Raw genomic sequence first — 14130 nt, forward strand, 5'->3', positions numbered from 1 at the left:
ACTTGTATATGAGATGTGTCAAAGATGTAGTAAAAAATGTCGTTCGTCAGCCAGAATTCAAAATGGGTGTTAAAATACAGCTCAATCTAAACATAGAGCTTAAAAGAGTTAACACAAAGACTGAAGAAGTTAAGGTATTTACATCGTATTTTAGGTCAAAATATCATACTATTTTAGAATTTACAGACCTAGCCGATGTGTACAAAAGCATGGTTGAGGAAATTCAAGTTCAAATAGGAAAATATAACAAGTACGGATACACTCTAGCATTGAAATCGATAATTGGATTAGACATTTTGGTGGACAAATACGAGCCATTGGGTGGTGGCTCTTGGATACAATTACCATCTAAGTTGTCTAAAAAGCATGCAATCGTTAATCCAAAGAATGAAGATGAAGAATGCTTTAAATGAGCTGTAAGCATAGGACTAGACCCTGCAGAGGACCACCCGGAACGTATTACGCAAACGGTAAAGGACAACTCCAAAAAGTTATGTTAGAATGGTGTCAACTTTCCAGCTAAAAAGGAAGACGTGTTAGCATTTGAAAAAGCAAATCCTGATATAGTGATTAATGTGTTTGGTTGGGAAGAATATAAACAAATAGTATACCCTCTATATAGCAGCCAGAACAACGAGTTGAAAAGGACATTTGCGCAAGAAAAATATCTAAAGCTGTTGCAAGAAAATGTAGACTCTAGGAAAAAGCTAATTGTAGATGAAGAGAAAAAGCTAAAAGAAGAGGTAAACGACTTGGAAGAAGAGCTAAAAAAGATGAAAGAATACTTAAAAGAAACTTTAAAGGATAAGTATGGTATAAATCATCTTGATCAAGATGATGTACAACATTTTGTTGATCAGAACGAGTTGAAAGAATTGGAAGAGTTACGGGAAAAAATAAAAATAACAAAGCTTAAGAGGGATGTAGAAGAAAAGGAAAGGTTAATTGCAGATCTGGAGAAAAAATTGGAAGAATGTAAGGAAAGGCGAGAAAGAGTGCGTGTGGTAGATATTATGCAAATATCTGATGGTGAAAAACAGCACTATTGCTGGATTAAGAATATGAGTCGATTGCTTAGCGCGCAAAAAAGTAAAAACAAGGAAGCCCAGCATGTCTGTTACAATTGTATGAACCTACGTCGAACTAAGGAAGCTCTGATAAATCATCAAAAATGGTGCTTGGAGAAAGATAGCGTTGCTATAAGATTTCCAAAGTTAGCCGACAAGATTAAGTTCAAAAACTATAACCATTCTATGAGGGTGCCGTTTGTGATCTACGGGGATTTTGAGAGCTACTTAAGACGAGTGCAATCTTGCGACCCATCACCTAATGACAGTTATACAAATACTCAACAGTACCATAAGCCAATGGGGTTTGACTATCAAATTGTGACCTCGATAGGCAAAAAGTATGATAAAGTTACCTATATGGCTAAGAATGATGACGAGGTAGAAAACATAGGACTGGTGTTTGTTAGAGAGGTGGAAAGAGAGGTAAAGAAGTTATACGCCAACCATAAATTTAAAAAGCCGTTAAGCAAAATTGAGATCAACAAACATAAACAAGAACACGAAGAAGCTACGCATTGTCACATTTGCAAAAGAGAGCTTGACGGTGATAAAGTTGCGGATCATTGCCATCTTACCGGTAAATATCGAGACGCTGCTCACAACAAATGCAATCTAGACTATCGAATACCTAAATTTTATCCGATATTTTTCCACAATCTCTCCGGTTATGACGCGCACCATTTTGTAAAGAGCCTCGAAGTCGATGAAGGTAGACTGAATTGCATTCCTACCAATGAAGAAAAATACATAGCATTTTCTAAGCATATTTTAGTTGACAAGTTCATTGGTAAAAACAGACAGACTGGTGAACCAGAAGAAGTGAAAGTTTATCATCAACTGCGATTTTTGGATAGCTTTAAATTCATGAGCTCCTCGTTAGACAAATTGGCTGCTAACCTCCAACCAGAAGACCGTAAACAGCTCAAAAGGTATTATTCCAGTGAGAAGCTTCAGCTAGTTTCTAGAAAAGGGGTATTTCCGTATGAAGACTTTGATGATCTGTCGAAGCTTGAGGCGACACAGCTACCGCCTAAAGAAGCATTCTGGTCCGAATTAAACTTACGGCACATATCTGATGAGGACTACGAGCACGCAAAAAAGGTGTGGAATAGATTTGACATGAAGACTTTTAGAGAATATTTGCAATTGTATTTAGAAACCGACGTGCTACACCTCGCTGATGTGTTTGAACAATTTAGAGACGTCTGCATGAAAGAATACGATCTAGACCCAGCTTGGTATTATACGTCTCCAGGGTTGTCATGGGATGCAATGTTGAAAACTACTGGGCTAGAATTTGACCCGATAACGTGTCCAGACATGCTGCTGTTTTTTGAGCAATGCGTTAGAGGTGGGGTCAGCATGATTATTAAGCGACACGCTAAAGCGAATAATAAGTACATGAAGAATTACGATGAAAGCAAACCGGATAGCTCCATCATATATGTTGATGCCAACAATTTATACGGTGATGCGATGAGTAGACTTTTGCCGGTAGGTGATTTTAAGTGGATGACTGATGAACAGCTTGAAAACTGGCAAGACGTGCCGTGCATGGTTGATGTTGATTTAGAGTACCCTAAAGAGCTCCACAACTTACACAATGACTATCCATTCTGTCCGGAATGAAAGACGATAAACGGAGTTCAAAAACTTGTGCCAACCCTGGAAAATAAAGAGCGATACGTAGTACATTACTCACTGCTCAAGCAAGCGTTGAAAAACGGTCTCGTATTGAAGAAGATTCATGGAGGGATTACTTTTAGAGAGAGTGATGCGTTGGCGAAATACATAGCTAAGAACACTACCCTCAGAGCAGCAGCTAAAAATGACTTTGAGAAGGATTTTTTCAAACTGATGAACAACTCCGTATTTGGTAAAACCATGGAGAACATTAGAAACCGTAGCAATATTAAGCTAGTGTCTACTGAAGATGAAGCGAGAGAACATATCGCTCAACCCAACTATGAGACTCGTACAATATTTAATGAGCATTTAACCGCAGTTCATATGAAGACCACGAGTCTACACTTTGATAAGCTTGTGTATCTGGGATCCGCGATCTTAGATATCAGCAAGACAATGATGTATGACTTTCATTACGATTATATCAAACCTAAGTATAGAAACAGAGCCGAGCTGCTATTTACGGACACGGACAGTCTGATTTATCACATACAAACAGATGACTTTTATGAGGATATTAAGTCGGATGTACGCGAAAGATTTGACACCAGCAACTACCCGAAAGACCATCCTTCAGGCATTGAGACTGGTGTAAACAAGAAGGTGATTGGGAAGTTTAAGGATGAAGCCGGTGGCAAACAGATCACAGACTTTGTAGGTCTTAGACCCAAGTTATACTCGTATGTATTAGAAGGATGTAATGATAAAAATTGTGTGATAGACGGCACGACTCATGTTTGTGAAAAGAAATGATGCAAGGGTGTTAAAAGAGCTGTTGTTGAAAATCGTATCACCTATGATGACTACTTGAATTGTTTGAAGTCTCACACCAAGATGCTCTCATACCGTAGAAAGGGAGTAAATGTTGATGATGGTAAAATAAAGATTGATTCATCAAAAATTAAGCAGCATTCAGAAAATATCGACGTCGATATTGTTATGGATGCTTACAACGGCTTCCACGTTTATCGCAGTATGACGGTGTTCCGTAGTCGCAAGCATAATATACACACGGAGAAAGTTAATAAAATAGCCCTATCAGCTGATGACGACAAGCGAGTGATCATGGATGACGGAATACATACACTGGCTTATGGACATAAAGATTTGGTAGAATAAATGGAACGGGAAAAACTTGAATTTAGAGCGAGAACTTTAGGAATATTTAACTATCGTGACAGGGACAATGAACAATTGAAATGTTTGATAAGTTGTTATGAACTTTTTGAGTTAGTGCATCCTCCAACATATGATAAACCTAGCGACGCATCACAGATTTATTGTTTAAAAGGAAAGCCAATGATCTTACGAGAAAAGGCGTCATTAGCAAAACTCAGAGCCAAAGCGGAAGAACAGAGAATCAAGGGATTTTCAAGAATGAAAGAGGAACTGCAACAGCTGTTGAATAAATGATATCAATAGACAATATAGTATTACCGAATGAAAGCCTCCCCAATTTCCAGTTGATGGATGCTGTGAAAGCTTTAAAAATTCATCATTTTCGAGGTGTTTTTATGCGAAATGCATTACCAAAAAAGTCTCTTTCTAAAGAATGTGGGATATTAAATTTAGATGGATCTGATGGTGATGGAACGCACTGGGTAGCTTGGTATAAAAATGGTAAACAAAAGTTTTACTTTGACAGCTTTGGGTTGAACCCTCCGGATGAAATTGTATCCTACTTAAAGAGTCCTATACGTTGGAACACAGAACGAGTACAGCCTAGTGACCAGGTATTTTGCGGGCACTTGTGTTTGTACGTTTTGAAGCAGCTGTCCAAAGGTAGACAACCACAAGAGGTGGTGAATGATCTGTTTTAATAAATGAGAGAAAACGGGGTGTACAAATTTGGTGGAGAATCAGGTCGGCGTAAGAGCGGTCCTAATATCTCTAGTGTTGAAGCTAAGTTAGACAACTATTTACGTCGTGGTGGAGCTTTATCAGCAACTGGTACATTAGATATGGGAATTAACAATGTGTCTAGGGTTGTTGATCCAGATGATGCCCAGGATGCAGCCACCAAAAAATATGTTGATGACAAAGAGATTACACTTGGAGAATCTAAAGGAAAAGATTATATTTTAGTCAGTGGGGAAGACAAAAAAAGTGGTTGAAACTGCTGCCAAACTAGCAGACATAGCAACTAAGGCTGATGTTGAAGCTAAGTTAGACAACTATTTACGTCATGATGGAGCTTCATCAGCAACTGGTACATTAGACATGGGTAATAACAGAGTATCCAGAGTCGTTGACCCTGCTGATGATCAAGATGTAGCAACCAAAAAATATGTCGATGACAAAGAGATACGGTTGACAGAGTCTCGTGGCAAAGATTATATTTTGGTCAGTGGGGATGACAAAAACGTGGTTGAGACCACAGCTAAGTTGACAGATGTGGCTACAGCTGTTGAAACAATGATTGATGGAAAGGCTGACAAGATCACCAATTCGAGAGGAGCAGGACATTTTGTCTTAACTGGTGCTGATGGAGAACTTGTTGAATCCGCAGTCGCACAAGAAAAATACCACCAAGTGCACACGCTCTTGGATAATAGGATTGATGGCATTGAAGCAACAAATATTTGCAGTGAAATGGGTTACATACCAAGTGATCTCGCTTTTTCAAGTGATAAACAAGCTTGGCTTTTTAAGTCAAATAAATTTAATGCTCATTATTCAATCCGTCTTTTACACTTTGGAATGAATGCTAGGCGTACTGGCAACCAACCATTGACATTACTAGTGGACATTAAAAAACAAAGCACTCCCCTCGCAACAAAGACCTACAGTCTTAACAGTTCTTTAACTTCATTGTCACTCGACGTGCCTGCAGGAACTTCTATTACTATGCGTATAACCAGTTCAAGTGCCATAGGCTTTACGAAAGGTACCTATAGGTTGTACTACAAATATGTTTAAACAGTTTTATAAGCATACGCTTACAAAACTAATGCAAAAAAACTATTACAGAATAGCACCGAGTATTGGAATATTTTTAAATGGGCTGTTTGGTCCTAACAGCAACCCACTACCAACCGGCGAAACTGCACTTCCTTTTCTTAAATACACACCATCACCAGCAGATGACAAAGCGCGTGGAGGGCCAGTTGCTTTCCGTAGGTACAGACCTTCTCCATCTGTCTCCATGGTACATAGGTGTCCACCTTTTTTTAGAAACAATCCGGATCCAGACTTACCAATTGCCTTTTGCACACCAGCGCTTGCTGCTCCAGAGAGTGCCCCTAACCCAAGGGATCCCAAAATTCCAGGTAAAAATCGGGTAGCGAGCCCCACCAAAGTGCTAAGAAATCCACTTTCAATCTTTTTGTTAGCTTTGAGCTGAGCAGGACTCATCGAGATTGTAACACCTTTTTTATTGGCTGCAGCCTTTTGCATAGTATTTATTTGTGTTTTAGTCAAGGCGATGACATCGTCCCCATCTACCAAGTCTTGATAGCTAAACCTAATTGTTATGCGATCTCACCGTCAGCAATGGCATTGCGGATCTTATCCTTTTGCGCTTGCGAAATGGTTATCTTAGTTTGTATGTATGGCATTTATTATATAGTTAAATTTCTCGCAGGTGGTATCGAATGGTTACACGCTCTCCGCGTAGGTTAAGCGTTTCACCATCCTGGTCAGTAATGGTGGTTGTGAGGCTCTGGATGCTTCTGACGTGTACGGGTAGGTACATGAGGTTGTAAGGTTTTTCAACTATTTTATGGCTTGGGTCCACATTGGGGAAGAAAGAATAGATGACTGGCTGCTGACTACCATTTATGTAACTATCGCTGATAATGTCAGCATTTATGAGCAAACTGTTGACCTTTAGAATGTCTACTACATTTTGTGACTCGGTGTAGGAAGCTTGATAGCTTTCTGCTGTGAACCCCAGTGCTTTATGTAAACCACCTTGCTCTGGAAAAGTTACTCGGTACCCGTGCTTTATTTTTAAAATAGTCTTGAGTGTCACAGAATTGGCTTGTACAGTGATACCGTCTTTGTCATCACCTAAACGTTCAAGTTCCCTTTTCATAGCTGAGTTGATCTGCTCAATGTCATAAGATCCTGTCGGAAGACTAAATTTTCGTTGAGGCGCCCCAGTTTGAGATGTCCACCATATTTGGTGCCGGGTCTCATCAATGTTTGGAAATGAATAATACGTTTCAATGTTGTCAAGTGCCATTTCATATCGTTTTTTTGGATCAAGGTTTATGGGTGGGTTAAATGTCGTGGTAAATCGTGTTTTGTTATCACTCACAAAAAAAGACATGGATGTCTTTGGAGCGGTGTTAGCACTGATTTCTTTCAGTAGATCTTCCATTTATTCTATAACAAAAAAATCATCAAAACCGCTTCTGTACTTGCCATTGGACTTGTTACTGGATAGGTCAATGGTAACAAACCCGTGAGGTATTTTCCAAGCTTTAGAGCATAACCTCTTAAAATCATCTTTAGACATGTCCCCACCCACATGGTCATTGTAGATGTGGTTTATGTTTTTAGCATCTTGTGGAAATAGACAAAAAAAGTTGGCATTCTCTCTGATGGTTTGTCGAGGAAGCTTAAAGTAGTTCTGAGAGAGGTAAAAGCAGTCAACGTTGCTGTTTCTTCCTCGTGTGTAGTACTTTTCACATTGGTTCTGGGGTTCTAGCATCAAGTCATCAAACACCATTAGACTGTTTCCTTCTAGGTCTATGTCTTTAGGGTCGGGAACATCATCAGCTGACTCATAAAACTGGCAAGTAATAGGATAATTTTTTTTATGTTCTTTAGCCATTGCCTCCATCACTTCTAAAGGCTCACACCCAGACTTTATGATTTCATCACGATTTTGATACACACTAACAATGTCTTTTTTAGACAATCCAAGATCATGAGCCCGTTGTAAAATCTTATATTCAGGTTGAAAAAGGCTTTTGCCATATACATACAGCTGGTTGTAGTCTAACCATCCCGGTCTGGTCAACAAATTGGTAAGCAATGTGGTTTTTCCGCATCCTGATTTGCCGACTATCACACCCCTTATACTCTTAGGTAGGAGCTCGTGGTTGCGTCGGTTTAAAGATGATCTCCATGATAAATCGTATTCTTCCATTTACTTATATAATAAATGTACTGTTTAAAGTGTAAACGCTCTACTAATACACTTCAACAAGGGGAGCGTGCAGCAAGAAATGGACAACCGATGCGATTTGGTAACTGCGCCATTTGCGGATCTAAAAAGACCCAGTTTATAAAGCGAGGCAAAGGCTTGGTCAACAACCTGATCAACAAACTTCCGTTTGAGATACATATGCCGGGTCACAACTTTCTCGGACCTGGTACTAAATTAAACAAGCGATTAAATCCCGATGGCACACCAAAGTCTTGGAGTAAGCCCGTCGATAGAGATGATGCCATCGCGTACGAGCATGACCTTTGTTAAGCGAAACATCGTGACACTAAGACCCGTAATTAGATTTGTGACAGAGACATGCTTCAGGCTGACGCATGATAGGCATTAGACGCTATCATAGACCCTACTTTATCCGAGCGCTTTCATCGAAGTTTAGCTCGCACCGCCATTGACGCTAAAAAAAGATTTGGCTGGGGACTTGAAAAAAAATAACATGGACTGATGAGTTGGCTGAACATTTACACAAGCCCGTTAGACATAACTTTGAAAGACGTAGAGTTTATGTGGAAGGTATTGACGACACATGGGCGGTTGATCTAGAAGATATGAGTCATTTATCCAAGTACAATGGTGGTGTTAAATTTTTATTGGCTGTGATTGACGTTTTTTCCAAGTATGGCTGGTTAATTCCGTTAAAAGACAAGACGGGTGAAGGAGTAGCCCGAGAGCTAAAAAAGATATTCAAGTCTAGAAAACCCAAAAAATTGTGGGTGGATAAGGGCTTAGAGTTTTACAACCAATGGGTGCAAAGTATCATTCCATTGTATTCCACCGAAAATGAAGGAAAGTCTGTGGTGGTAGAAAGATGGAATAGGACAATAAAAGAGAGAATGTACAAATATTTTTCCGCTAACAACACGAGAAGATATATCAACGTTTTACCCGACCTGGTCAAGCAGTATAATAACACTATCCACTCGTCTACAGGTATGACACCCGTGGAAGCTAGTAAAAAACAAAATGAAGATCTTGTCAGGATGAGGCTTTATCCGTTGTTAAAGCCTGCGAGAAAGCCAAAGCTAAAAGTGGGGGACACTGTTCGAATTACGAGGAAGAAAGGGACTTTTCAAAAAGGGTATACACCTAGATGGACGGAAGAGTTATTCAAAATAATGAGTATTCAATACACAAACCCTGTTACTTATAAAATTGCGGGGTTAGACGGTGAAGCCATCAAGGGGTCATTCTATGAGCCTGAACTACAAAAATCAACTCAAGATACTTTCCGTATCGAGCGAGTAATTCGTAAGCGTGGTAACAAGTCTTTAGTAAAATGGTTAGGATATCCTGAGAGCTTTAATTCATGGGTTGATACGGAGTCAATCATAAATCTAAAAACGTAAAACGTAAAACGTAAAACGTAAAACGTAAAACGCAATCGCGTTCGCGTTTTCGGGTTATAATAAACATGAGCTTTTTAAAAATAAAAGATCCAAAGAAAAGAGACGCGATTGTTCGTGAATATCTAAAAACAAAACGTGACATCCAGGAAGCTAGTGAGTCTGAGCGATTAGGAGAAATTTCTACTCAAAAAAACTGGGAAGATGTTTTTAAACCCGTTGTAGACTCGCAACGGGTGGTTTCTGACAATCTTACAAATGTTGTTGATGCTGTCCGTGAAATACCTCGTGCGCCTCAAGTACCACAACTAATGTATGAAGACTTTGTACCAAGAGATACAAGTCGTCACCAGCTGTATGGATCGATGCCATCGTCTAGCTTTATGCGAGCTCTAGGATCTGACAAAGATCATGACACCGTTTTTGGAATTAGAATGGAAAAAGATGAACCATACATAGGACGATTACCGGTTGAGATTGACAACAATGATATAATAATTGAAGGAGACCGGTATGAGGGCACACCTGGTCTGTGGGAGCTGATACAGAGTAAAGATCCGCAAGACGATAATTACACAGCAAAAGACTTCATAGAGTATGCTAAAATCCTTTGGGCTACTGATGCTATGAAACGAGACAATGACCTCAGCGCTAGACATCCAAAGTCGAACAGAGGAGCTAAGTGGGCTAAAATTGTTAAACCAATCTGGGAAAACAAATCTTTTCAAGGTAGTGGTACGGTTTTTCTACCTCAAGACTCTACCGCTTTAATTGATAGGTTAGAACTGCTGCGAGCGAGCAGACAGGCTGGTAACACGGGTGTAATCAATGAGATGGTTAGCATCTTAGACGAACTCTTAAGACGTAAAATCATTAAAAAGAGCAAAAAGCTATCTCTTGCCTTATAATAAAAAGATGATTATAATACGAAACCGTGGATGGCCACTCAGACGAAGCATGGGAATGTATAAACATCCTCCTAGAGGCGCGGGGCTTTTTAGCAACATAGCTCAACTAATGGGTCAAGCTATCAGCAGCCAAACCGCAAAGACTGTTGCATCTAATGCCGCTAAAACGTTGTTAGAGACTACCGCTAAAAAGGCTGGTGATGAAGCGGGTAAAAGGATTGTTGACGCTGTAGCAAACACTATATCAAAGGTAAGACAAAGAAGCACACGACCGAAGTTTAAAGCAAAATTAGAAAACATGATTGCCAGCTCAATTACTAAAGTCACACCTAATCCTTCATTGAACAACCTCATTTCTGGCTCCGGTAAAAGAAAAGATATAATCGCTATCGAAAAACTTGTCCGTAGACTTAATGGAAGTGGATTAAAGATTGTATAAAAAATGTATATAATAAATGGCGAATATATTAAACATCACAGCGCCTGTTGAGAGAGGCGAGCTTATTGAAGAATACGAATACCACGAGTATGAACCAATTACAGGAACTAACCTAGACAACCCTGGTGAAATCCGTATCAATATCGAAACTCAAGATATTTTTACGCATCCGAATGAGAGCTATATTCTTGTAGAAGGACGTCTCACAAAGAATGATGGAACCGCCTACGCAAATGCTGATGCGGTTGCATTAATCAACAATGGTATAATGCATCTATTCAGAGATGCTAGGTATGCTCTGTCTGGTCAAGAGATTGAGTCTGTGCTCTACCTCGGTCAATCAACAACTATGCTAGGTCTTTTAAAATACTCCGATGACTTTAGCAAGTCTCAGGGTCTCAACCAACTGTGGTTCAAAGACACGGATACAACTGCTGTCCTTGCTGATAATACTGGATTTGCTGCGCGGCAAAAGTACTTGATACAACTTCCGAATCCCAAGGGAACATTTAGCTTTAAAATTCCTCTAAAACATATTTTTGGGTTTGCTGAAGATTATGATAAGGTAGTCTATGGCTTTAAGCACACCCTTACGCTAACTAGAGACTCAAATGATAATGCAATATTTAGACATACTGCTGCAGACGCTGGTAAAGTTACATTAAGCAAGGTATCCTGGTTTATGGCTCATGTAATGCCAGCGGATGCTCCAAAGTTTCAACTCTATAAAACCATTGAAAGTAAGGCTCAGCTCGATATAGGCTTCCGCATGAGACAATGTGACACTATTGCAGTTCCTCAAACCACTAATTTCACATGGAGGTTAGGGGTCAAGTCATCCTCTGAAAAGCCTCGGTATATAATTGTTGGTTTCCAGACCAATAAGAGCGGTGATCAAGAAACCAATCCCTCATTGTTTGACAACCTAGATGTTATAACTATACATGCCATGCTAAACTCAACAAGATATTCCTTAATCGACTCGAACACTTCATTTGAAAAGTATCAGTTTAGTCGTGTGTACGGTGATGCTGCAGCTTTCCTATCTAAATTCTATGATTTGGATGAGCTTGTAGGCAACTCCAACATTGCACCTGCCGATTACGCTGCATTACATACGCTGTATGTGCTTGACGTTAGCAAGCAAAGTGAACGACTTAAAAACAGTGTCACTGACATGCTTATTAAAGCGCGATTTGGAGCTAATGCTCCAGCTGACACACAGGCTTACGCTGTGGTAATATCCGATCGTCTAATAAAATTTATGTCGGATGGAAATAAGATGTCTGTAGTCTACTAAATTTGTAATATTTTTATACGCTACTGTGTATAAAAATTATAGTTCTGTAACACGATTTTTCATCAATCGCGACATCTTTCTCTCCATTATTTCAACTTTTTCTTCATTTGTGCGAAGCCGTTTTTTGAGTTTTAAAATCCCAAAGCCTACCAACATCAGCAGCTGAATAGCGCTCATCGCTGTGTTCATGTATTGAGTATCACTAGTGCTGGTTAACAGACTGTCAATGCTTTCCATTGGCAAGAACCCGCTTGTATTTGCCATTTATTTCACACGAAAAACGAACAGGTTTATGTCAGTTAGTTCTCCTAAGTATTCGAGGCTGAGAAAGGTGGTTTGTAAGAATTGCAGCGATATCTGTAGTGAGGCAAAACCATCTTTAAACTCTTTTTGTCTCGTCGCGTTTTTGTAATGAAACATCATTGTAGCTGATCCATTACTGTTTCCGCGCACCGCCGCAATTTTATATTGACCCCTCGGAAAGTTTATGGGTTGCCTTGCGCTATCTAAAATCGTAGCCTTTTTGGTATACATATCATAAGAGTAATATCTAGGAATAGGAGTTGTAATATCGCGGGGTAAATCACCTCTTACCGGACCTAAATATTCAGACGTTACGCTTTTTGCCGTTGTTAAGGATGAATTAGCTGAGACACCCTCGATCACATCTGTTACAACTGAGGGGGTTTTCACGGTTGCTAAAAAGTCAACTGCGTTATTAGTAGTGTAATATATCGACAACCCTGTACCAACAGCTATAAAAGCGGCTGCAAGTAATCCTATAGCGATACACGCGGTTTTTTTTATATTTGACATTTATTAAACATTTAGAGCTACTACAAGCTCAGCGCGGGTCATCTTATGATAATCGTTTATTCCTCGATCTTCAGCCATCCATCTTAGTTCCTCCATGTGAATGGAAGGTAGAAATATGCATTGCTTATAAAATCTAGATTTTCCATAGGCGGTAGGAGTTATCAGCTTAAAATATTTGTCAATCATTTATTAGGTATTATGTATGTTACATAACATACAAAATGGATAAAAACGATAAAATTGTTGGGTAGTCACTGTACAGGCTGCCATAAAAGACACACAACTGTAGGACCTATAAGTGCTAGTTGTGTTTGCCGTATTTGTACAGCTCCTTTATTATACTAAAAAAACTGTTGTAAGGGAAATGTTTACTATAGATTGGAATGTGGTTGCTAGGCAACTGACACTAATGTACTTTTATCAATTGATCGAGGCTTAAAGGATTCGTATAGTAAACAAAAGACACACAACTGTAGGACCTAAGTGCTGGTTGCGCTTGCCTTTATTTCTTAGTATAATAAATGGCACAGCAGAAAACACACACAGGCAGTGATAATTTTCTTAGAGAAAGTTTTTGCAGTATAAAAGATGAAAATTGTGGGACCTTAAGTTTCCAAAATGACTGGAACAATTTTCAACTTTTTTAACTTTTTGAAATTTTTAATAAAATTCTTAGAAATTTTTGGGAGATTTTGTACGTCCAAACCAAATCCGGGGTCTGTCCCAGAGTCTGGACTTTGTTATCTCTCACCTGCCATTCAGGAAACTGATTGCACTAGATCATCAGTACTTACTCGGCTTGTATGCTGCGAAGTCGTCACCGGTGATACGCGTATCATCAAACTTTTTTCCAGCCACTACATAGAGCATTCTGATAGCTTCCCCTCTGGCTCTCAGAGGAAGGTAGACCAGCTTGTCTTTGGTGGCCATTTTTAGTTAGTTTTCTAATCTGTCTTCTGCAAGTAGAAATAAAACTTTGTTCCTCAATTTTACCGCAATCAACAAGCACAAGGGTTGCCCTTTTTAAGAAATGAGAGCAAGACTTACTAGCTGTGCACCCTGCCAATTAGTAGCTGATGTGTCTATTTAGTGACTGGCCGGCTATGACTGCAAATGGCCCTTTCTAAAATCTAACGCAAACAGGACACATAATAGTTTAGTGCTGCAATGGTTTTACAAATTGAATTAACAATAAGGGATTTCACATTAATAGTTGTTAAATATAAGGAGTAACAACCTTTTCATTTTACAGAATTTAGATTTGCTTCTCTCAGCATAGCTTTTATCTAAAGGCCATGTTTAACCACCATTGATGCATTTTACCTACCAACTCGTATAATAGCATTGAACTGTTGTTGCATACCTAAAGCATATAATATATTAGATATGAAA

At 39.2% G+C, this 14130-nt stretch overlaps 3 protein-coding genes across 3 annotated transcripts; all 3 read left to right on the forward strand.

Annotated features, from left to right (window-relative positions):
* The first annotated feature begins 773 nt into the window (after positions 1 to 773).
* Positions 774 to 2699, forward strand: LOC137400652 (uncharacterized). The gene has a single exon (XM_068086984.1). It carries the CDS (start codon positions 774 to 776, stop codon positions 2697 to 2699), a length of 1926 nt encoding a protein of 641 aa, XP_067943085.1.
* A 6644-nt stretch (positions 2700 to 9343) lies between these two features.
* LOC137400654 (uncharacterized) lies at positions 9344 to 10183 on the forward strand. Its single transcript, XM_068086985.1, has one exon. It carries the CDS (start codon positions 9344 to 9346, stop codon positions 10181 to 10183), a length of 840 nt encoding a protein of 279 aa, XP_067943086.1.
* Positions 10184 to 10638: 455 nt separating this feature from the next.
* Positions 10639 to 11922, forward strand: LOC137400655 (uncharacterized). The gene has a single exon (XM_068086986.1). It carries the CDS (start codon positions 10639 to 10641, stop codon positions 11920 to 11922), a length of 1284 nt encoding a protein of 427 aa, XP_067943087.1.
* The last annotated feature ends 2208 nt before the right edge of the window (positions 11923 to 14130 follow it).

The sequence above is a fragment of the Watersipora subatra genome, chromosome 7, assembly GCF_963576615.1.
Source record: "Watersipora subatra chromosome 7, tzWatSuba1.1, whole genome shotgun sequence".
In the NCBI taxonomy this organism is placed as follows: Eukaryota; Metazoa; Bryozoa; class Gymnolaemata; order Cheilostomatida; family Watersiporidae; genus Watersipora; species Watersipora subatra.

Bases quoted from the DNA above. Each gene is read 5' to 3' on its own strand.
- LOC137400654 (XM_068086985.1), top strand. From the start codon at position 9,344: ATGAGCTTTTTAAAAATAAAAGATCCAAAGAAAAGAGACGCGATTGTT.
- LOC137400655 (XM_068086986.1), top strand. From the start codon at position 10,639: ATGGCGAATATATTAAACATCACAGCGCCTGTTGAGAGAGGCGAGCTT.
- LOC137400652 (XM_068086984.1), top strand. From the start codon at position 774: ATGAAAGAATACTTAAAAGAAACTTTAAAGGATAAGTATGGTATAAAT.